This window comes from Alexandromys fortis, unplaced genomic scaffold (genome assembly GCF_014885135.2).
Source record: "Alexandromys fortis isolate MF-2015 unplaced genomic scaffold, M_Fortis_MF-2015_v1.1 scaffold_34, whole genome shotgun sequence".
Lineage (NCBI taxonomy): Eukaryota > Metazoa > Chordata > Mammalia > Rodentia > Cricetidae > Alexandromys > Alexandromys fortis.
The window spans coordinates 3487523-3510128 of NW_026067933.1; the positions used below are offsets into that span (position 1 = coordinate 3487523).

The 22606-nt window shown below is 38.0% G+C and overlaps 1 protein-coding gene across 3 annotated transcripts in view; it reads right to left on the minus strand.

Moving 5' to 3' along the window:
- Positions 1 to 22606, minus strand: part of Ptprz1 (protein tyrosine phosphatase receptor type Z1) — a 179145-nt gene that overhangs the window by 82730 nt on the left and 73809 nt on the right. For all 3 annotated transcript variants that reach the window (XM_050145943.1, XM_050145942.1, XM_050145941.1), the window contains exons 3-6: positions 11235 to 11414; positions 8766 to 8917; positions 4148 to 4243; positions 3433 to 3499 (exon numbers count right to left, since the gene is read on the minus strand). In XM_050145943.1, coding sequence (XP_050001900.1) covers positions 3433 to 3499; positions 4148 to 4243; positions 8766 to 8917; positions 11235 to 11414 — 495 coding nt within the window. The remainder of the gene's footprint in view (positions 1 to 3432; positions 3500 to 4147; positions 4244 to 8765; positions 8918 to 11234; positions 11415 to 22606) is intronic.

Here is a 22606-nt window from a genome sequence, read left to right on the forward strand (position 1 = left end):
ATAATAAATAGTGGGGAACAGGCCATGTATTTGATGAAGAGCTGATGGGTATCTGGGAAAGTTTGGAGGGAGAAAATAGAAGAGAAATGTAATTAAATTATAATCTCAAAAATGAAAATAAAAATGATTGTCAGAGTACAGATTCCAACTCAAGTTCTCAGGAAATGATTGGAGTAACTCTGTTAATCCATGGGTATTTTCCAGTTTCAGATTTCTGATTCTAAGTATTGAATTTTTTGGTGATTAAATAATCTCTTGAATCATAAATGAATTAAAACAGTTTTTATTTTCTACTAAAGATAAAATTTCTTTTACATGTGTCTTATGAACATATGATTGTGGAATATACTAATTAAATCAAGAGGCGGAAATTGATGCGCTGCTAGCTGGGAGAAACTGAATTGATTCTTGATCAATTCAAGATCTAGAGGCAGGGCAGAGAGGACAGAGGTTTGAGACCTATGTAGGGATGTGGGGCACAGAATTTCCTGGGACATGGAGATGATTAAAGGTAAGGAAGGTTAAGAAGAAAGGGAGGTCTTACTTTTTTCTCCTTAATACATAATCCATTCTGCCTTTTCTGGACCTTAGGAGGCATATTTTCTTGCTGAGGGGATAAAACTTCATGCTGTTTGTTACAGCTGGTATTTTCATGTTTGTCCTAAAATTCTGTCCTAAATACCACATTAGACTTTTCAACTCTGGCTCCGATTTTCAGTCCTGCCACCATACACTGAGAAAATTGGACTATGGTGATATTTTGTGACTTGTGAAATAATTGTGACTTCCATCTGAATAACTACATAAGAGAATCACGCCTGGCCAGCAGCTCTCCACCAGTGTTCAGGCATTCCTCTCAATCACCAGTCTCAAACACAGATGATTAACCAACCAACATGCTAGATCCTTTCCTGGGGAGGTTGACAATGAATGGAGGAAGATGAGGCGGAGACAGGTGACTGAGAGCCATAATACAGCCTAGCACTAGAGAACTGGGGACATAGAACCAACTATTACAACAACGACATTTAAGGGCCACCTCAAAACTGCTTGCAAGGATTTTTCAGTATGCAGAAGGCTGGGCCTACTCTGCAACTGAGCAAGCAGCATAAGTAGCCCTGATGAGACTGTCTGTTTGAGAACCACTGAAAACAGTACCTGCATGTTTTTCATCTTTGCAGCTGAAGAGATTCACTAATACCTCTCTCTTCTGTCTGTTCTGCTTGAAGAGTATTAATATTTTATCTCTGTATCACTGCACAGTCACCACCTTTCTCCTCAGTCTACAGATACAATGCCTAACATCAAATAGTTATGGGGAGAGGAAAAGGAGAGAGAATAGGATCTCAAAGTGAAATGAGATTCGCCTTTTGGAGAGCAATGCAGGAGCTGAGCAGCCAGCCCACATCATAGTGAGCAGATTTTATATTCTGAATGATGTTTCTGAGACTGAGTTGTTTGCAACTTTTCTTACATGGAGACCATGAATCAAGACCTGGATGCAGTCCAGGGTCCTCTTTGTCTAAGGGTCACAGCTATTGTCAGTCTTTAAGATTCCCTGTAAGAATAGCTCAGCAGATGAAACTGAGAAGCCCCCAGTTTCATGGAATCTAGGGGATGTTCCAGAGTGCAAAAGAAAATGGAGAAGGTCCCATAACTTCACACGTTAGGGTGAATAGTCTGGTTCTCTTGTCCCTTCAGCTGATGGAAAACACAGAAATATTCAGGTTCCTATGCTAAAAAAAAAAAAAGGGTGAAAAGCCAACCTGGTCCTCTTCCTTCAGTAAAAGAAAATCCACTTTCTGACTTACTGAGAGAAAGTTAAATGCGGCTTATGGTATTCAGTGTTGAATTTGCTTCTAGCTAGACCGAAGGGCAGTCAACTGGATCTTGCCTTTCCTTATAGACAAAGAGGGGAAGCAGAGTTCTCCTCTGCAGGAGTCCACACATTCCTGACTCATGAAAAGTTCAGTCAATTCTGATCTTCAAATGTAAATGACAAAGATGAATGAATCCTAGGTTGGGTTTCTGCTTTCAAAGAAGGGGACCATGAGAGCCTTGTTTCTGACTTCAGATTATTTGGCTTACCAGGGAGGAATAATTTTCATTTTTATTGATAACCAAGGGAGCATTAATATTATCTGTGTGGGCACAGGTTTTGAGCCTGTCACCAAGGTTGTCAAAAGCATTTGCTGTGATGTATGACAAGATCCACAAGGTATGTGTCACACAGAATAATATAAAGCACACTCCATCCTGTTCTATGTAAACCCGCAACATTTTGCAAGTATTTCACTTCTTTAAAATACCCTTCTGCCAAGAAAACCACCAGGGAATAGATGTCCACTTGAGTGAAATTCCCTTTCACTTCACAATTTGATATTTTAAAAATTAATTAGCTTAATTACTAATTAATTTGTTAAAAATAATCAACAAAATTAATTAATAATAAAGTAATTGCTTAATTAATTAGTTTTAAATAGTTTAAATAGTTTTTAAGGGGATGTATAATACCAATGCCTAAGAATGAATATTTTGAGAGCATAGTACAATCTTTTTTTTTTTGTTTGTTTGTTTTTTTGTTTTTTTGAGACAGGGTTTCTCTGTGGTTTTGGAGCCTGTCCTGGAACTAGCGCTTGTAGACCAGGCTGGTCTCAAACTCACAGAGATCCGTCTGCCTCTGCCTCCCAAGTGCTGGGATTAAAGGCGTGCGCCACCACCGCCCAGCCCAATCTTATTATTTTTAAGAAAGAATTTAGACAATGTCAGACTTATTTAGAGATGCACCAGGAGCTGGCCAGTTGGCTGCCTCTCACATTGCAGAGAGCAGCTTCTCACTGGCTTTTGAGCTGGCTTTTACAGGAATGGTTAGGGTTGATAGAAAACAGCCGTGGGAAGAAAGGAGGCAATAAACTTACATGAAGAATACATTATATGGGCGGGGAGTCATCAAGGTATCTGGAAAGACACATTTTCCTATGACAAAGGGGAGCTGTGTATCACAGGTTCAGGAGTTCAGCCAGGCAAAGGGGTGGCCATACAGACTTCTTTTTACATTGATAACATATAATTTAAAATTTTAATTAGGCAATTAATTATTTATTTACTTGAGACAGTACCTACAGTGTGGCCAGGGCTGGCTGTCCTGGAACTAGTTGTATGGACCAAGACTGCTTCAAACTCAGAGAGAATCACCTGCCTTTGCCTCCTAAGTGCTGGGATTAAAGGCATGTGCCATCAGAGCCAAGTACTCATAGTCTTTAAGGTACAAAATTCCCTGATAAATGGTTCTTTACTTAGGAGAAATAAGCAGTCAAGTGTGGGAAAGGAAATACGCTCATCTTTACAGACATTTTCCTCTCCATCCTTCACAAGTGGTTTGTCACACTACAGATACTCATAGGAATTCATATCATAATCCTAACAGCTTACCAAAACGACTAACACCTTCAATTCCATCAATAATGGCTTTGAAATCCAAATTTTCTTCCATTCCAACCTGTGAAAGAAGAATGACATTATGAGAACAGGATCCAACAATTAGCTGACTGTTGCACAAGGAATTCCAGTTTAAGTATAAAGAATAGTATGTTCCGAACTCATCCCACCTCAACCATTGTTTTCTTTTCTTTCTTTTTTTTTTTTTTTTTTTTTTTGGTTTTTCGAGACAGGGTTTCTCTGTGGTTTTGGAGCCTGTCCTGGAACTAGCTCTTGTAGGCCAGGCTGGTCTCGAACTCACAGAGATCCGCCTGCCTCTGCCTCCCGAGTGCTGGGATTAAAGGCCTGTGCCACCACCGCCCGGCTCAACCATTGTTTTCAAGAGCAAGGTACAAACAAAACATAAAAATCAGGTAACTCTTTATTTTACACTCTGAAAAGTAAAATGGAAAATGTTGTGATTTAGTTACTTGCTACTGAGTTGGGATACTCTTCATGGACAGATGGGCAAAACTGTGTACTTAACCTGTCCACTTCAGCTGGAAGAAGCCTTTCCAGTGAATGAGTATGAACCCCCTCTTTTAAACATACCAGCCAGGGGTCACCCTTCCTGGAAACGACCACCAATGACCATTAAGGTGGTGATGTCTCCAGCTTGGATTTATATTAACATTTACTCCTGACAGTTCTACATGTGTGTAATAATTACCTCAAATAAAACAGATAAAGCCCTCAGCCTCCCCTTTCCTTTAACTGCTTCCTCAAAACTTGAAAATCGATCCACATCAAAGCAGTAGACTTGCATCTGTAAATGTAATGATGACAGTTTTGTTAGAAGCACTGCATGAAAGTCAACAGAGACAAAACAGAGAAGCTGACAAGTCAGCAAATTCTACTGAAAAATTCTACAGACTACATAGTTCTATATTCTCTGCTTTCCCCAAATAATTTCTCAGTAACACATATACTTAAGTAAGTTTTCTATCATTTATATCTTTGAATATAGAAGGAAATACAGACTCTTTCTAGGACAGCATGTATTACCAAGGGAATAGCAAAACATGACAGTAATAATTCACTAAGTAATCATTGAACCTAAAAAAAATTAACAAAGGTTCTTTTAACTGTTTTACTCGAATCTACAAACCTGTAACTTGCTGTTTCTTGAGTAAGCATTCCTTTCTTGCTGGCCCATTATTACAATTTTGGATATTATCTCGGGATATTTACGGATGTTACACTGAAATTCTAAAAGATTCTACTTGTACTTAAAAATGCTAAGTGTTTCAAGCTTCCTATTGTAACGTTTGCTGTGCAGCGAGCCCGTTGAGTGTCTACTCTAGATGCTCAGGCACGACAGGCTGTATTCAAGCTTTTAATGGATTCTTCGCTTATGGGCTTAAACCCAGGTAACTGAGCTATATAAATGTTGGGCACATAGCCAGAATGTCTTGTGCCCACAGATTTCCAGAGAAACCAGGAATGTTAAGCACTCAGGATTGTCTCTCCAAAGGTAAAGATGAAAAACCTGTTCTTCCATCTAGAAAGCTAAGAAATAGAAATGTTTAACAGCCTGGTGATCTGTATCATCAGTTGAGCCAAACCATATCAAGCTCCTACACCTAGAACTGGAAAAGGTTAGTAATGACGCTTCTAGCCAGAGGTTCCCCAAAGCTCCCTCACCCAGGACCAGAGGTGACTAGTAGCCCAAATGATGTCTAAGCAATGTGCATGACTAAGCCAGACATTTAGAATTCAGCTGTCACAGGTAGCCTATTTCTAGAACCCACAACATGGAAGAAATGACATGAACCCTGAATTGAGTTTCAATATAATTATGTTTCTTTGTGCAACAAGGACTGTATTACACCTGGAAACCTTTTTTTAAAAAAATTGTACGGAACTTAAATACAATGGGAATAAATTGCCCGATCATAGGCTTCCCACAGTCTGATCCAGGTTGATGAAGTCAATCTGCACTGAGTTTTCATTGCTATCTCTTCACGTGGTTCACTTCCCCATACGACACCTGCAGGGACCCCCCTCATATAAAGGTAGAACTCAGGCAAGAGTAGAAAGCCTGTGAGAACTCTCAAGTACTGTAAGTGGAGAAATGCCATGTTCAGCAGGACAGCTGTGGCTATGGTGTGCCAACAAGGGCATCTATGCCAACAAAGGACAAAGAGCTTTGAGTAAGTTGAGATGGGAAGGGATTGGTGGGTGCTCTATTGTTCTAAGGAAGTGCCCCCAGAAAAATGTACACCAAGAAAATATAAGCATGGAAAACTGAAAGTCATTTTATGTGATATCAATGGATCATTGTAAGGGAGGAGGCTGGAGAAGCAGGCAGTGGTCACACCATGAAGCCATGGGAAGTTACCAATGTCATTTAGGAAACAGACATAAGGATGGGTGCTATGGGATAATGTCCTTGTACACTGTGAAGATTTGTCACTCATATTGGTTTAATAAAACACTAATTGGCCACTAGCCAGGCAGGAAGTCTAGGTGAAACAACCAGACTAGAAGAATTCTGGAAAGAAGAAAGACAGGGAGTCAGTAGCCACCCAGACTCAGAGGAAGCAAGATGAGAATGTCTTACTGAGAGAAGGTACAAAACCACATGGGTAAACATAGGTAAGAATTATGGGTTAATTTAAGTTGTAAGGGCTAGTTAGTAATAAGCCTGAACACCAGGCCAACTGGTTTATAATTAATATAAACCTCTGTATGTTTATTTGGGACAGAATGGCTGTGGAACCAGGCAGGACAGAAACTTCTGTCTACAAATGGTAAGGGATAGGAATGGGTATGGACTGAAGGAGGCTAAGATAAAAGAAAAACTAATAATATATTGACATTTAAAAAGTTATGAAGAAATAATCATGGTTTGAATTTGCTTTCTAAAACACATATAATTTGTAAAAAGAATTCAAAAGACTTGGTTGTGGAATGTGGGAGACAAAGGAAGGAAGGAAAGAAGGAATAGAAAGAAAATTTCTAGGATCCTTCTTTCCATGAACAACAGCATGGAAAATACTTCTAGGATTCACTTATTTTAAAGATTTATTTAATTTTGTTTTGTGTCTATGAATGTTTTGCCTACAAGTTTGTCAGTACACCACACGTATATCTGGTGCCCAGGAAGGCCAGAAGAGGGCATCAGGTACCCTGGAACAAGACTTATAGCCACCATGTTCTGAGCCACCATGTGGGTGTTGGGAACTGAATTTCAATCCTCTGCAAATGCTTTTATCCACTAAGTCAACTCTTTGAACTTTATTTATTTTTATTTTTTATTTTCATTTATTTTTATTTTTATTAATGCTGTACTTATGTGTGTGTCTATGTGGAAGTAGGTGCATGTGGGCATAGTTGCTAACAGAGGTCATAATGGGGAGTTGGATTCCTGGACCTGGAGCTACAGGCATTTGTGAGTCATCTTATAGGTGCTGGAAACTTAACTGGGGCACTTTGCAAGAGCAGCACACAATTCTTAATCCCTGAGCTATCTCTCTAGCCTGAAAAATATTTTTTTTAAAAGCAGCACAGAAAATAAAAAGCAAGCAAGCCAACAAACAACTCTTCTAAAAGAGTCTTTAAAGAGTTTCTCTAGATAAGAGTCCTGGCTATTTTGGAACTGACTCAGTAGATCAGCTGGCCTTGAACTCAGAGATCTACCTACCTCTGCCTCTGGAGTGCTAGGATTAAAGGTGTGCACCACCACCGCCCAACATCGTACATTCTTTTGTATTTATTTTGATTGCTTAAAAAAGTAGATAACTGTACAAAAGCTTAAGTCATAGAAGCGAGATGCTATGTATTTAAATTGTTGGTATTTATTTCTTTGACACATTTAATACATATAAATTTATTCCTGGATAGTTAATATACAACCCCTCCTGGTTATAGTTCACAAATGTATTATTCACATTTTAAAAGACCTTTTGGTTCTTCAACAAAATTCACTCTAGCATTGTTTTTATTACTAATAACTATTTTTGAATTATAAAAAGTAATACAGTTTCATTGTGGGTAATAGAGGATTTTTAAAGAAGCAAATATAAAAGGCATTTATAATATTATCATTTCAAGAAACCCACTGTTCACCTTTTCATGGCTTCTCTGAAGGATTTTTAAAGAGGATTAAATATATTCCCTCCCTTAATTAACTCCATACAGCTGGTACTAGTAGGTCTGTTTCAAAGGACAAAAATAGAAGAATATACAAATTGAATGATTTGTCCAACACCATGTCACTAATAGAGTCTGGTCCATTTGGTCCAGTCTCTGTGTAATTAGTTTTCATGTTTTGCAAAGTTTGCTGGTCAGGTCATTTTATATTCTTTTTTTCCCATGCATTAATAATATAAAATATTTTGTGATGGGAGGGTATGAATTCTCTCTCTCTCTCTCTCTCTGAGAGAGAGAGAGAGAGAGAGAGAGAGAAGATGGCATGCCATGGTGTGGGTATAGAGGTGAGAGGACAGTCTTGGATATTGAGTCTTGCTATCTACCTGTTTGAAGCTGGGTCTCTGTTGCTTTCCATTACTTATTCCAAGACAGCTGGCCCAAGAGCTTCTAGTATGTCTGCTTTCTGCCCCTCCCCCTTGCTATAGGAGCACTGGAATCACCTGCTGAGCCATCTCCTCACCCTCTGAATGAAACTTTCTGGGGAATTATATCACTCAAAACATGATTTTTACAAGGTCTGAAATTTCATCATAAGGTTCTTCATCATGCTCTTTGTTTCAATATTTAATATTATATAAAAATCTTTACACAAAAATTGAGTAATTTATATTAATCAATAATTAATTAATCAAATATTGTTGCTACAATCCAAATTATAAAATACTAAAAATAAACAATTAAAGTTTCAATACAAACCAAACTATTTTCCAGAAAGCTTAGTACTTTAGAAACATATGGAAGTTTTTAATATAAACATCATTTATCATACTTATAACTCTTTTTTAGTTTTAAGCATAAGATTTTTCTCATTTTAATTAACGGACTTAAATGCAAGCATTCTACGGTACTTTGATTATATCACCAATTTGATTATTCTATTCATTCAATTTCTCATCTGCATTTATTGATAAGCTAGTCAAGAATAATCTGGGTATCTATGTAGTCAATCTAAGTAGAGGCTAAAGATGGTCACTGACTTTACAGTCTTTTGGAAGGAAAGCATATATTGATCAAATCATCAAAACACAACTGTATGTTCGAAATTCTAAACTAAATAGTAAGTCAAATCCTATACTAGAGAAAATCTCATAGATGTAGACAGTAGGCCTGAAATGAGCAGGCTGCTACCTTACCTCAAGAGGGAACTTCTGCCCTTCCAAACTGTGCTCTGACCCTTCCGACGACGCATTGCATTTTCCCCAGTGAAAAGTTATTTTGCTTGCCTTGAATACCTTTTCTGAAAGTCCTCCACTGAGATAATAGTCATTAGTGAGATTTATTTCCACTAAAGCAAAACAAAACAAACAAAAAAAATCTAAAATACCAAAAATTCATCTAAGTTTCTCAAAACCAAATTTATGAATTTTTACCGAATTTCCTTCTACTTAAGGCACATGATAAAACATACTTGACAACTTTAAGAGTTTTAAAGCTTTTTGAATTTCAGTTTTGCCCTTATACTAACATACTTAGTACATCTTATTGCCACAAATCAAGGACACTGAAGACATGACCCCTGTTTGGCTCGCATGGCAGGACAGCCTGTTTGGTCTACTGAGACTGTTCTTTCATCAAAGCTCTGCTGCCTCAAGGGGCTTGATAACAATGACGGGATGGACTTAGGAAAGGCAGTAGGAGAGCTTCTCACCCTACATCTTCTTGTTCCATCTAATTCCTACTTTCAGTTCAGCCCGCATCTGGCTCCACAAATTGTCTTAGGCAAGCCGGTTGGGAAACCCATCCAAATGAGAGGATTCTGCCCTTCCACATTTGAACTTGGAGTGTTTATCATTAGAACCCCAAACTCTGCCACGTCCCACAGATTTTACTGGCTATAGTTTTACCATTAATCTGAAGGGTAATGATTCTCTGGTGAGGTTAGTGCAAGATTATAATGTCTCTCATTCAGAGTCAAGAAGACCTAAGTCTGATTTAAGTTGTCCTTCTTCAGCTAAGCAGAAATCAGTTGGTATTGGCATCATTGATTAAATCACACATACCAGCTAGCCAGCTAGTGATACATGCTTCCATTGATTATGATAATAAGAGAGTCAAGCACAATGACAATAATGAAAATAATGGCAGTCAACAACTACCGTTTATGAAGTACCTAGTTGATATGGATTGTTTTATACCTCTTATCTATCTACTTGATCCTCACATAACCTTAGGAAGCAAAGATCATTGTGATCTCTGTTACAGATAAGGTAACTGAGTCACAGACAAGGTAAGTATACACTATCATTTTAATAGCCACTCATAAACTCAGAGTGACTGTAAGGAATAGAACTTAACCATTACACCCTAAAAGATTGAAGCAGGGATTCATGTTAAAAGTACAGCTTTCAACATTTGCAAAAATTGTATTGTATTTTCAAGATTTGAAACAACTTACTTTTATTATTTGACATAATGTAACATGTCAAAGTTTCCTTTTTAATGTTTTTTTTTCTTTTTTTTGACTTATTTATTATGTATACAGTCTTCTGGAGGCATATACCACACTCCAGAAGAGGACACCAGATCTAATTACAGGTGGTTGTGAGCCACTATGTGGTTGCTTGGAATTGAACACAGGACCTCGGGAAGAGCAGCCAGTGCTCTTAACCTCTGAGCCATCTCTCCAGCCCCACCAACATTTTCTTAACTACTCATTCAAATAATATTAAAGGCCTATCACATGTTAGACACTGATTGAGAAAATTCCTTATTCTCAAAGAATATGAAGTTAAGTTATTACATTTATTAATTACATTATATAAATATTAAATACAGGATAAATGTATTCATTATAAAACCACATTAATAGATCTGTTATTATAATTTTGAATATTTTTCTGATTTTGCAAAAATGTACATTTGCAAAAATTTACACATTTATACAATTCACTGACAAAGTGTTTTGTGTCAAGAAGAAAATTGCCAAAAGGGAAATATTTCACATTTGTAAACTATTATATCTATTCATGGCTTACCAGAATTTTTTTAATTTAAGAAATTACATTTCTTAATAATAATTTATTTTATAAGATTAATATTAATTTAATTAATAATAATTTAAGGAATTACATTTTGCATGTTTTGAGAAAAAATAATCTTACAAAAGGTGCTTGCTCAGTAACTCCTTAAGGATGGATATAATTTTAAATTTATTTCTCAAACAAAAAGCTATTAATTTGTTTCCTTAAATTTATATATAATTATCTCACCACATTCAAATATTGATTATAGCATGCAGCTGAACATCCAAGATCAAATTCTAATGCCTGAGATACAGAAATACTGATCAAGTGTCTGATTACGTACTGAACTACAAAATTTCACTAGCCCTAATTTCATTATCTTTTTCACACATCAAATGGCAAGACCAATCTCATTACACAAATGCAAAGCACGACATGATGATATTGTTAGCTACATTTTTGTACAAATTTTCAAAATCTTTCTTTTTGGCAAAATGTCTAATTGTCTCTATTCCATTTCAGTTATTCTACTATCAGCGTCTTTTCAGTTCCCTAGCATATTATTCAAAGGAAATGCATCTTCTCTAAAAGTATTTTTTGTCTGAAGAACCTGCCACAGGAAAGAGACAAGTCCGTTACCTGTTTTCCCAGTGTTGTGAATGAACGTGTTTTCCAAGGATGCTTTTTCCCATCCCTGAAATTTCAGTTTCTTAAGATTCACATTGACTTGTGTAAGATCTTCATCAATATTAATAGGAGACTGCTTTGGGCTATTACATGTTGGATATTTCTTTCCCCAGTTTTTTTGATTTAGTGCTCCTAGGGAAAAGAAAGAAAAAGAGCATTAGTTTCTTAAATTACCAAGTAAAATCTAAATTTTGACATTATCAAATATTATATGACATTAAAACATATTTAGAATGATAGAAAATGGCTTATCTTCAAAATAAATCATCTAACAATTATGCCTCAATTAGAGGCTAGATTTTAAATACTTCATCATCTCCCATGTCACAAGAGAGTATGGTACAGACTGGGGTTGCCCCAAAAGATGTGTTTACTTAGAATTTCCTAAAATCTTAATTATGTAAACTATTGGCCCACCCATAAACTTGCCAAATTAAGTGTTCATCAATAGCTTGTTTTGGCTGGAGCTTTTCCCGAGTCTTTAGAAAACCAAGGCGCAATAATGTAAGGTAGGCAGTCCCGACCAGCATCCAGATGGAAAGGTCAGGCACTAGGAGTGGTTCTGACACCTTTACCAATCCACATGAGATAGCCTCCTTCAGATCCTCCCTCGTTCCTGCCACCCAAAGATTTGATTTAATTTCCATCTATTCAAGTCTTATTTCTGAAAACAACCCTCAGGCTCCCCTTGTACTACTTGGTCATACAATCAAGTCTTATTATATAACCACATTAAACCAAAACACCTTATCAATATTTCAGTGTCCAGTGAGAGAATTTCCATCTCTTCCACAAAACAAACTGCCCTCAGAATCCAAGTGCCCACATTGCCTTGCTTTCATGCCCATTGGAGTTGTCCATCATCCCCCGCATTCACAGAATCAGAGTGGTGCTAAGAATGGGCAACTTTTACTGAAAGTTTCATTCAAATGTTTACAATAGTGTAAGTCCAAGGCTCCGTCTTTTCTCATTTTTTCTACAGTTATCACAAAAAAGGGAAAATGGCAACATAGTTTTGGCAGATATAATTTTGAAAGCTTTTCTTTCTAAAAGTGTGTATGATTGAAGCCTAGCTGATATCACTAGAATTTTGGGAAATACCAAGTAAAGACTAGTGTTTGGTGCAGCCCCAGCCTACACCACACACCCTTCAGAATGTGAGAGAAGATGCAGGCTAACTTCTGTGTAAACTGAATTGAAAGACCACGTCTCCACAGTGTGACAAAGCTAATTTGCAAAACATCCCTGGGAAGAAAGGATCATTAGTCACACCGTGAGACCGCCTGTGAAGTCCTGGGGAAAGCAGATAATACCGCAGAGTGAGGATTTCACCAAAATCAATAGGTGATAAAAACATACTCCCGACGTTGGCTATATTCCTCGAGAGTTGTTGAGCACAACGTGCTTTCAATATGTACAGTGATGCCCATTTTGGTTTCTAAAAATAGTTTTATTGATTTCAGTAATGATATGTTGCTTTCACTTTGATATGTAGGAACTTTGGCACGGGGACAAGTAAATGCTGCTAATTTTACTAATGTCACAGTCAAGGAATCATACAGAGTCGCAGCATGAATCAGTAAGATTCTTCTCATGACTTACATTTAAAAATAAGAGTCACATAGCCACACTTCACAGAGCATGAAATTTTATGTCTCTGGTAATATTGCATGTGACATAGAAGCTGACTCTGGTTCATTGCATTTCATCAACACTCTGACTTGGATCTTAGCATATCCAAGATGGAACTTTTTTTTTTTTTGGTAGGGCCTCTCTATATATTTAACTCAGGCTGTTCTGAAACTACACAGATCAGGGTGGCCTTGAACTCACAGATATCCCCCTGACTCTCTGTACCTTCAAAATGGAACTCTGGTTTCTGCTCTGAAACAAATTTTTCATACACTTTGCCATTTTCAAAACTTACAAATTATTGACAGGTCTCCGTTTCTGCTTCAGTAAGTCATGGTGGATCTGCCTTCAAAATAATTACACTATCTGTCATCTCTACCATCACCATACTAGCCCAAACCACAGGTTTGCTATACTTAATGTTCCATAAGGAGCCTCCTGAAAGAGGGTTTAAGAAAGCCAGCTCTCTGAAGCCCCGTGACGCCAGATTTGCATTTGAATACAATACCCAGGTAATTCATCTACATGAAATATCCACACTAGCTAAGAGATCTTTAGTTCTTTCTTTCAGCTCTACAGTTACATCTCGGTCTCTTCCACAACTCTGTTCTCTGTGTGTCGCAAGCACAATTATGAAATGTCCCTCCAAATTATCACTATTTTATACCTCATACATTTTGTGCTTAATGGTGGGCAGTCATTCTCTGAATAATTCATATTCTATGGCAAAGGCAATAGCAAGTCACTGCTTGACTTTGGTATAGAAACTTCCTCAGCAATTAAAGATTTTAGGTGTTAGAGATTCTCTGGCTGGTTTTGAAGAGTTGGGTGACCGGACTCTAAGAGGTCGTGTGCCCAGGATCGAAGAGCCAAGGCTAGGAGCTGAGGGTGCACCCAAACTCCCAACCAGAGCAAGTAAACTAACAAAACCAGCAACACAGTTTTCTGATCTGTAAGAAGTGAATTCTTTTAACAAGTTGATCATACTTGGAAGAAGAAGCCAAGAATCAAATGAGACACCTTGTTGTTACACTTGTGAGACTCTGGGCAGAGATCCCAACTAAGTAGGCTTCACTACTCCTGACCCCAAGAAACTAGGAACTAAATTGTTTTTAAATTACTATTTATGTAGTACTTTAATTACTCTACAGTCAAACAAAATTCAGTTTCAAATCTGTGTGTGTGTGTGTATGTGTGTGTGTGAGAGAGAGTTTGAAATAGGGTTTCGCTGTGTAGTCCTGGCTGTCACTGGGACAGCCCTGGAACTCACTCTGTAAACAAAGCTGGCTTCAAACTCAGAGATCCACCTGCCTCTGTCTCTCGAAGTGCTGGAATTAAAGACATGCATCACTACTGCCTAACTCAATAATAAATCTTTAAAAGTACACACACGCTCTTAGTCCACTCCTCCCTTAAATCCTCAATGCCTGTCCATATCACTCAGAAGAGAAGATCGCTGCCCAGGCTGTCAGGTCTGGTACCATTTACATCCTCTCTGCTTTTCTTTCCCACTGTTCTTGGCAACTGTGCTAGAGCCACACTGTTCCAGAGCATGCAAAATCTTGGAAATTACTCTCATCTCCTGGACTGCTCTCCCATATATCTGCAAGGTCTTCTGGTTTCAGTTGGGTCTCTACTCAGATACAACTCCCTAGAAACACTTTATCCTAGCAGCTTCACAAAAATATTTTTCTGCTTTTGGTCATGCTCAGTGTCTTTGGTTTATATTTCTTCTTCTAATGCATTAATGCTTATTTCCTTGTTGTTTCCACACATACTAGTATCTATAATAAATAGTACATAATAGGTGTTCCATAAACATTTGTTTACAAGAAATAGTGACAATTTTATGCACTGGAACTCATAGCAACCAAACATGAAACAGCAAAATTTAAAAAAGAAAAAGGCCAATTATAGAAACATTCCTAAAGTCAACTGTAAATCTTGCTTTTGCTGGATAACAGTAGAGCAGTTTATTATGAAGTTCTGCTGAAAGATACCAGGAAAGAATCAAGGTCTGAACTCTATGTTTTCTTATGTTATAGCACAATGGGGCTGAGCAGCTAAATTGCATTTTAAATAAACACAAACTACAGAGTGTGCATTAGTATGTAATATTTGCTATGCGGTAATTTTTGGAACAGAATATGATCTAAATGACTTCTTAACTTTCATGATGGAAAGGCAAAAGAAAAGAGGCCAGGTTAAAGTTAAGGATTTTATTTTTAGCAAAAATAAATAAATAAAAATAAACAAAAAAGACAAAACACAGAAAAAAGTAACTGAGGAGGCTCCTCATACAGAGGGCTCTAAAAGGCAGGCTGTTTCAATGACCAGGAGCAAAAAAATCAAAACTAGTTAGCCAATAAATGTCAAAGTTCTACACACACACACACACACACACACACACACACACCATGCACACTAAAAGGTAACAAGTATTAAATACATCTTACCTGTCTTAATACTGACAGGTTAAATTACTCTTATACTTAAGCATTATTATGTAAGTTCTCAAGATTTAGTATGCAGTGGTTAAAGCCTAGGATTATGCATCTGAGAAGGCAGGTGGAGCGTGTCATTCATCAAACCGAGTCTCTCTGAGTTGCGTTTGGGCAAGTTGCAGAAGACCATTAGATGATTTACCTGTAGCAAGCACTTCAGAATACTGAATGGGAACTCTAGGTAACGTAGGCAAATTATTCCTTTATCAAATCTTTCACCCATTCATTCCCCACTTGAGTTAGTACCCACTCCCATCGAGTTCTTGGGCTTGTCTACTGGAGGATTTAACAGGCTGTAATTTTTTTCAGCTAACTTGTCTACTTCATGTACACATGATTGCCAAACCAAGTCTAGCATACAGAAAAAGCAAATTAGGAATTTGTAAAATAGTCTTTGTGCATCAGACTATTTGTATACTATGCACTCTCTATTCCAAGTGGAAAGGAAAGCAATTCCAAACTCGGTAGGGGACAGGCCGGAGTTCAAGGTTGTTTGCTTGTTTGTTACTTGTTGGAGGGTGAAGTGTGGGCGGAATGTTAAATAAATCCACGTACGTCTGAAAGGAGGGGACACGGTGAAGAAAAGCGAACAAGAACCGTAAAAGTATACTGGTGTGGGCGTTAATGGACAGACATGATTCTGGCCAAGGGAACCCACATCCTGCTCCACTGAGTGATAGGCCTGAGCAAACTCGGGTGGCAGAGGAATCCAGGCACAGTAGGAAGGAAGAGGCTGCAAAAATCAATGGCTATTATCATAGGCATCTCCTACCACCATGTGGATAGAGTTGACTGTGTCCTGGACTTATTTGAATGTCTCTTATTCAGCACGGCTCTTAGACTTTGATGCAGAGGATTAAACAACTGTTTGTGGAATGAAAACACAAGTCAGTGTGACATCACCACTCAGTCATTTGTGACTACGCAGATTGACAGTTGCTGTTCTAGAGTGTAATCTATTTTACAAAGCACTCTGCATTGCAAAACATTACTTCAGTGGTCACTAGCACTAAAATTATGAAGTAAGAAAAATAAATGTAAAATAAAGAGGAAAGTAGTAAAATAGCATTCATATGCAAATTTCTTAATGTTTGGAGAAAACATACACAGAGAAAAAAGTGAGTGAATGATGTAAACAAAAGAATGAAAGAAAAGTCATTTTCCCTTGGATATCCTCTAAATACATTCTCTCTTTGACTCTCCCTCTTCTGTCCCCCATACCCTCCTCATTTTTTATTGGATTTATTTTTTTATTGGATCTTGCCTTGAAACATCAAATAATGGACAAAAATTACCAGAATATCGGCTGAACACTGATCTGACAAAAATCTCAAATTGCTATTACTTAATAAGATCTGAATTTTAAAACTTATACCTAACTGGTCATTAAAGGCTGAGATGTTCTGCAATAACACTCAGGATGCTCTAATTCTTAAATTTTTCTCATGCATCCCAGGTTTGGCACAAAAAAAGTTGTATCTCTCTCCATACTAATATATAACAATACTATATGAAATTTAAGTGATAATGAGGTGGACATTATAGTAATGTTTGCAGAATCTAGTCTGCACACACACACCAAAAAAAAACCTTCAATCAAGAATTCACACACTTAAGCCACAGCCTTATAAGTGATCATGGGATAGCTTTTTATATGCTAACAAGTATCCCAACCATAAATATTTAAAAATATTTTATTGATTCTTTGAGAACTTTATGCAATGTATTTTGATTGTATTTATCACCCTCCCCCAACTTCTTCCAGCTCTACTTTCACCTCTCTACCCACCCAACTTTTGTGTTCTCTCATTTAAAAGAAATTTTAAAATAGAAACAGCTGAATAGAATTTGTGTTGCCCAAATACTCTTAGATGTGGGACCTGATCTGGGACATGGTTGGTCTACCAGAGTCACACCACTAAAAACAAAAACAAAATAAAAAAAAAATCTGATTCTTTTTCTCCCAGGAGCCCTCAAATGCCTCGGCCAGGGGTGGGCTTCATGCCTTGCTCACTTACCCTTCATGTTGAGACTTTTGCCTGGCTTGAGCTTGCATTGGTCTTGTGCATGTGATAACATTGCTCTGAGTTCATATGTGTAATACCCTGATATGTCTAGAAAACACTGTTTCTTTGTCCTACATTGTCTCTGGGCCTTATAAAACTTCCACTCCCTCTTCCAGATGGTCCCTGAACTTTAAGAGGAGGGGTATGATACAGACACCCCACTTAGGGTTGAGCACTAGTCAATCCCTTCTTTTCTAATTGTAGACCAGCGGTGGGTCTAATTACCAACTGTGAAAAGCAGCTTCTCAGAGGCAGGTTGAGAGATGCACTGGTCTATGGCCATAGCGATGTCATTAATGAATTCTGGATGCTGTGTCCATTTAGCAGAAGAATAAATGATTCTCTCTAAGGCCTGTGACCTATCTAGCCACAGGTTTCTGACCCTGATGATGATTCCTTGTATGGGTTCCATCTCAGGGAGTGGTCCCTAAATCCAAACAGAAGGTGACTGGCTAATCCCCTAACATTCATACCACTATTGTACTAGTGGGCAAAGAGCCAACATTTTATAGTAAATTTTAATGTAAATGGTAGTAAAATAACTTAGGTTGAAATTTCAAACTGATAGGGACTTCTGTGTCAGCAGTGGTATTTATCTATGTTCTTTGAGAAATTCTAGCCAAATGTCCCAGTACCACTGTGAAATTTAAGGAAATCATCAGCTGAAGTTCAACATAAATACCCAGACTAAAACTTTCTTCCAACTTCCTGCTTAAAATTAGATACATTTTTCAATTTGGAAAATGTCTCCAACAAAATTCTTCAAAAATTTAGTGACAAAAAAAAACCTGTTTTATCAGATAGAGAAAGACGTACAGCCATACATTAGGTGGAAAAGGAATATGGGGGTCAGAGGGGTCAAGGACACCACAAGAAAGCATACAGAATCAACTAACCTAGGCTTGTAGGGGCTCACAGAGATTGAACCAACAACCAGGGAGCCTGCATGGGACTGAACTAGGTACTCTGCATATATGTTACTGTTGTGTAGCTTGTTCTTCTTGTGGGACTCCTAACTGACTCTGTTACCTGCTTCTGGGACCCTTTCTTCCTACTGGTCAGCTTTAATAGGAGAGGAGGTAGCTAATATTACTTGATCTTCCATGGCTGACTCATACACATGAGAGGCTTGCCCTCGTCTGAAGAGAAAAGAAGAGGAAAGGATGGGAATGAGAGATGGGAGGGGATAAATTAATTAATTAATAGGAAAAATTTTAAAGTTCTTTTTAATTTAATAAATTTAAATTTATAACAGATTAATGGAGAAAAGACAACATAACAGAATCTAATGATATTGAGATAATAAAATATTATTACTTTAGCTATCAGTAATCAGAACCTGATAATTTTGGTATAATGAAATCAATAAAAAGAACAAATATGATTTTAAGCTACTAGCGATATACTTTTGTCCAGATCTCCTTGTGGACTCAAGATTTATATATCTGATTGCTGGTTACAATTATTCTATTAGGTTAATAAGAAGAAGAAGCAAACTTCATTTTAAAAACTTTGATAACTAATAATAAGAAATAATAAGAACAGGAACCCTGAGTCAGAATTGTGAACTAAAACAGAAAGTCATCTGGAAGTATTTGTGGTGAACGGAAAAGATTCTCACAGGGAAGTAAGGAGGGGAAAGGGGCAAAGGATTCTTCTTAAATGCGACAAACCTAGGTTTGATTGATGGAAGCCATGGGGAAGGAAATGAGTGAACAGAAAGAGGTTGAATCTGATCTCTTCTCAATGAGCAGCCTGTAGACTTTCACTAAAAATTAGAATTATGGTTTTTAATGTTCTTCTGAGGGTTGGGCTATTGGTAGATACTGTGGATTATCAACATGGTGAAAACCATAGATGTGTCTTAAATATTTATGACACATTTAATAAATGTGGAAGAACTTGGTAAATGAGTGGGGAGTCAATTATGACTGGATATCTGAGACAACAGACACAGAAAACACGAGGAGAAAAAGTAAAGCCAAGGGAACCTAAATCTGAACTGCAAATCTAAGAGAAAACAGTATTAAGATAGTCACAAAAGGATGGATTCACAACAATGAGAGACTATACTGAACTAAATATTATGCACATACGGCAGGGCCCATGGTGTCACACTGAAAATGATCTTTGGATGTTATTTTCTAACTCCAAAGTTAATATTGTTAGAATAAGCAATTTTACAACCATAGACTGTATTTGCAGCGTGAATCAGAGATGGTAGCATAGAACAAAAGGGTACTCAGCAGCTTGCCATGAAAACCAGACTGACAGTGGTTCTCAGAGACAGGGACAAGCATAGACAGAGAGCTAGTCCTCACACATGTGTGTTTGGTTTTATTAAGTTTTATATTTGGGGGCAAAACCAACAGTCTTGATGGACAGCCAGAGGGCATGTGGTTGCCAGAGTAAGCAGCCATCAGTAGAAGTGGGCAATGAGAGGATAAAAAGCTTGAGAACTGGAGGTCCTGGCAATTTAGTGGTTTGAATGGGAAATGTTTCCCATAAGCTGCTGTGCTGGAACTCGGTGTCTCCAAATGCTGGAAGAAGTTTATTACTTGGGAGTGGAGTCCAATAGCCTGGCCCTGTTTCCTGTTTTCTCTCTCTGCTTCCTGTGTGGGCATACACAGGGTTCACCCAGATTCTGGCTCCTGCCACACCTTTGTGGTATTGCCATATTTTCCCTTCCAGGAAGGTCTCTACATGTCATTCCTAAGTTGTCACTTTTTGCTGTGCATTTTTGTGGCAGAAACAGAAGAGGAACCAATAAGCTCCCTTACTCTGGTGTCTAATCTGCAACAGGAAGAAAAGGTAAATTTTTAAAGAGCTATAGAACAATTACAATTCAGGCTTCCTGTGCAAATATAAAATATAAATATAAAACGAAAGGCTCATAGTTCTGAACCCAAATCTTGAAATGAGCCAATTGCACCAGTCTGGTATGAAACCTTAAATCAGGAATGAAAAAAAAATCAGAGTAAATTTAACCAGCTCAAGAAATTCTACATAGTTCTTGTTTTTCTGGCCTCTCTGATAAATTGCCATTTTTAAAAGGAAAATGAGACTCAAAGATAGTAACATTGATTAGTGGTATAGATTCTATATTTACCTATATTGTTCACATGGGTTCATTTTCATATTCAGGCTTTAGACTGAAGACAATGAAAGATGATCATTGTAGCAATTTTTCGCTAGTAGCAGTTGCATTAACTATTTTCTCTCAATGAAAAGCAAGCGAACTACGTGAGGAAAAGATTGAAAGAAAGAGAGGAAGACTTTTGATGCTGATGTCTGGCTAATGCCAATGAAATAAAGAAATGCAGAAGAGTCAGCCTTAGAAATTATTCTGGTTTGGGAAGGAGTGGTGATGGTAACTGATGATGATGTTGATGCTGCTGCTGCTGCTGCTGCTGCTGCTGCTGCTGCTGATGATGATGATGATGATGATGATGAAGATGCTGATGATGATGGTGCCTGACAGCCACTGAAAATTCTCCTTTGGCCACCAACTTTCCTCTTCCTTCCATAATTGATCAGCCAGGTACTTAAAACAAAAATGTAGCCACATAACAACACATGTCTCCGACATGACAGCAGCACCATGTCTTTCTCCCATGCTTATTACACATAGGTTTATACATATAAGGCTCAACTGTGACTCTAATCCCTAAGTCTGGCATGATGGCTCAAGATTCAAGTTTGAAATCTGAGACACAGCTACATCCCAGAATCCTCCGTTCATGACAGGATCTATTTATTATAGTGCTGCATCACTGTTTTTTTATTTATTTATTTTTTACTTATTAAAGATTTCTGTCTCTTCCCCACCGCCGCCTCCCCTTTCCCTCCCCCTCCCCCAATCAAGTCCCCCTCCCTCATCAGCCCAAAGAACAATCAGGGTTCCCTGCCCTGTGGGAAGTCCAAGGACCACCCACCTCCATCCAGGTCTAGTAAGGTGAGCATCCAAGAAACTGCCTAGGCTCCCACGAAACCAATAGGTACAGTAGGATCAAAAACCCATTGCCATTGTTCTTGAGTTCTCAGTAGTCCTCATTGTCCGCTATGTTCAGCGAGACCGGTTTTAACCCAGGCTTTTTCAGACCCAGGCCAGCTGGCCTTGGTGAGTTCCCGATAGAACATCCCCATTGTCTCAGTGTGTGGGTGCCCCCCTCGCAGTCCTGAGTTCCTTGCTCGTGCTCTCTCTCCTTCTGCTCCTGATTTGGACCTTGAGATTTCTGTCCGGTGCTCCAATGTGGGTCTCTGTCTTTGTCTCTGTCTCCTTTCATCGCCTGATGAAGGTTAATATCCAGGAGGATGCATGCTGCTCAAAGGGTCAGCACTTTCTTTAACTCCTATGTAGAGTAACTGAATTCAATTGCTAAATATTGAAACGGTCTCTTGTATCAGATCCCCTAGATGCAGGTTACTGATCACATGTGAAGGCCAGAAAAGAATTTGTGACTCTCCTCTGGCTGCAATCAAATTCACGGTTTAGAATCCTAGCGGATTATCCTCAGACCCTGTCAAATTGAAGTGCTCCTAAATGCAGTTTTTAATGTTCTTATGTTTACTCATTCAGTAACTACTTAGGAGAGGTTAGCGTTAGCTAGAAAATGAGGCTTAATACAGAATTTTCAAAGATGAATGAAGCGTTTGCTATCAAGGGACTCACACTAGAGCAGGCAAACATCACAAGCTGTCACAGTGCTATCTACTACGTATAATGGAAATGTGTGCAGAGTATTTCAGAGACACTAAGAGGACATAACCAAGATGGGGCCAAAGACAAATAGGGCTTCCTATAAGACAAGATGCTTGGGATAAGTCTTACAAGATGGACAAATATCCAACTGGAGACAAGGGAAGAACTCTGGTTGACACTATCCAAGGAGAGTATAGCATCCACACAATAGAGATATTGTGGCCGTTTGGAAAGAATGCCAGAAATTATGATGTTGAGACATGAGATACAAGACCTAAAATATTAAAAATCACTATCAAGGGATACACTTGCACAAACTCAAATGTATTTTAAATTATATATACATTATTCAGCCTGGTTAACATTCCTTTCTCCTCTATTTAGTACAGTAGAACAAAGCAGATTTTTTTTTTTTTTTTT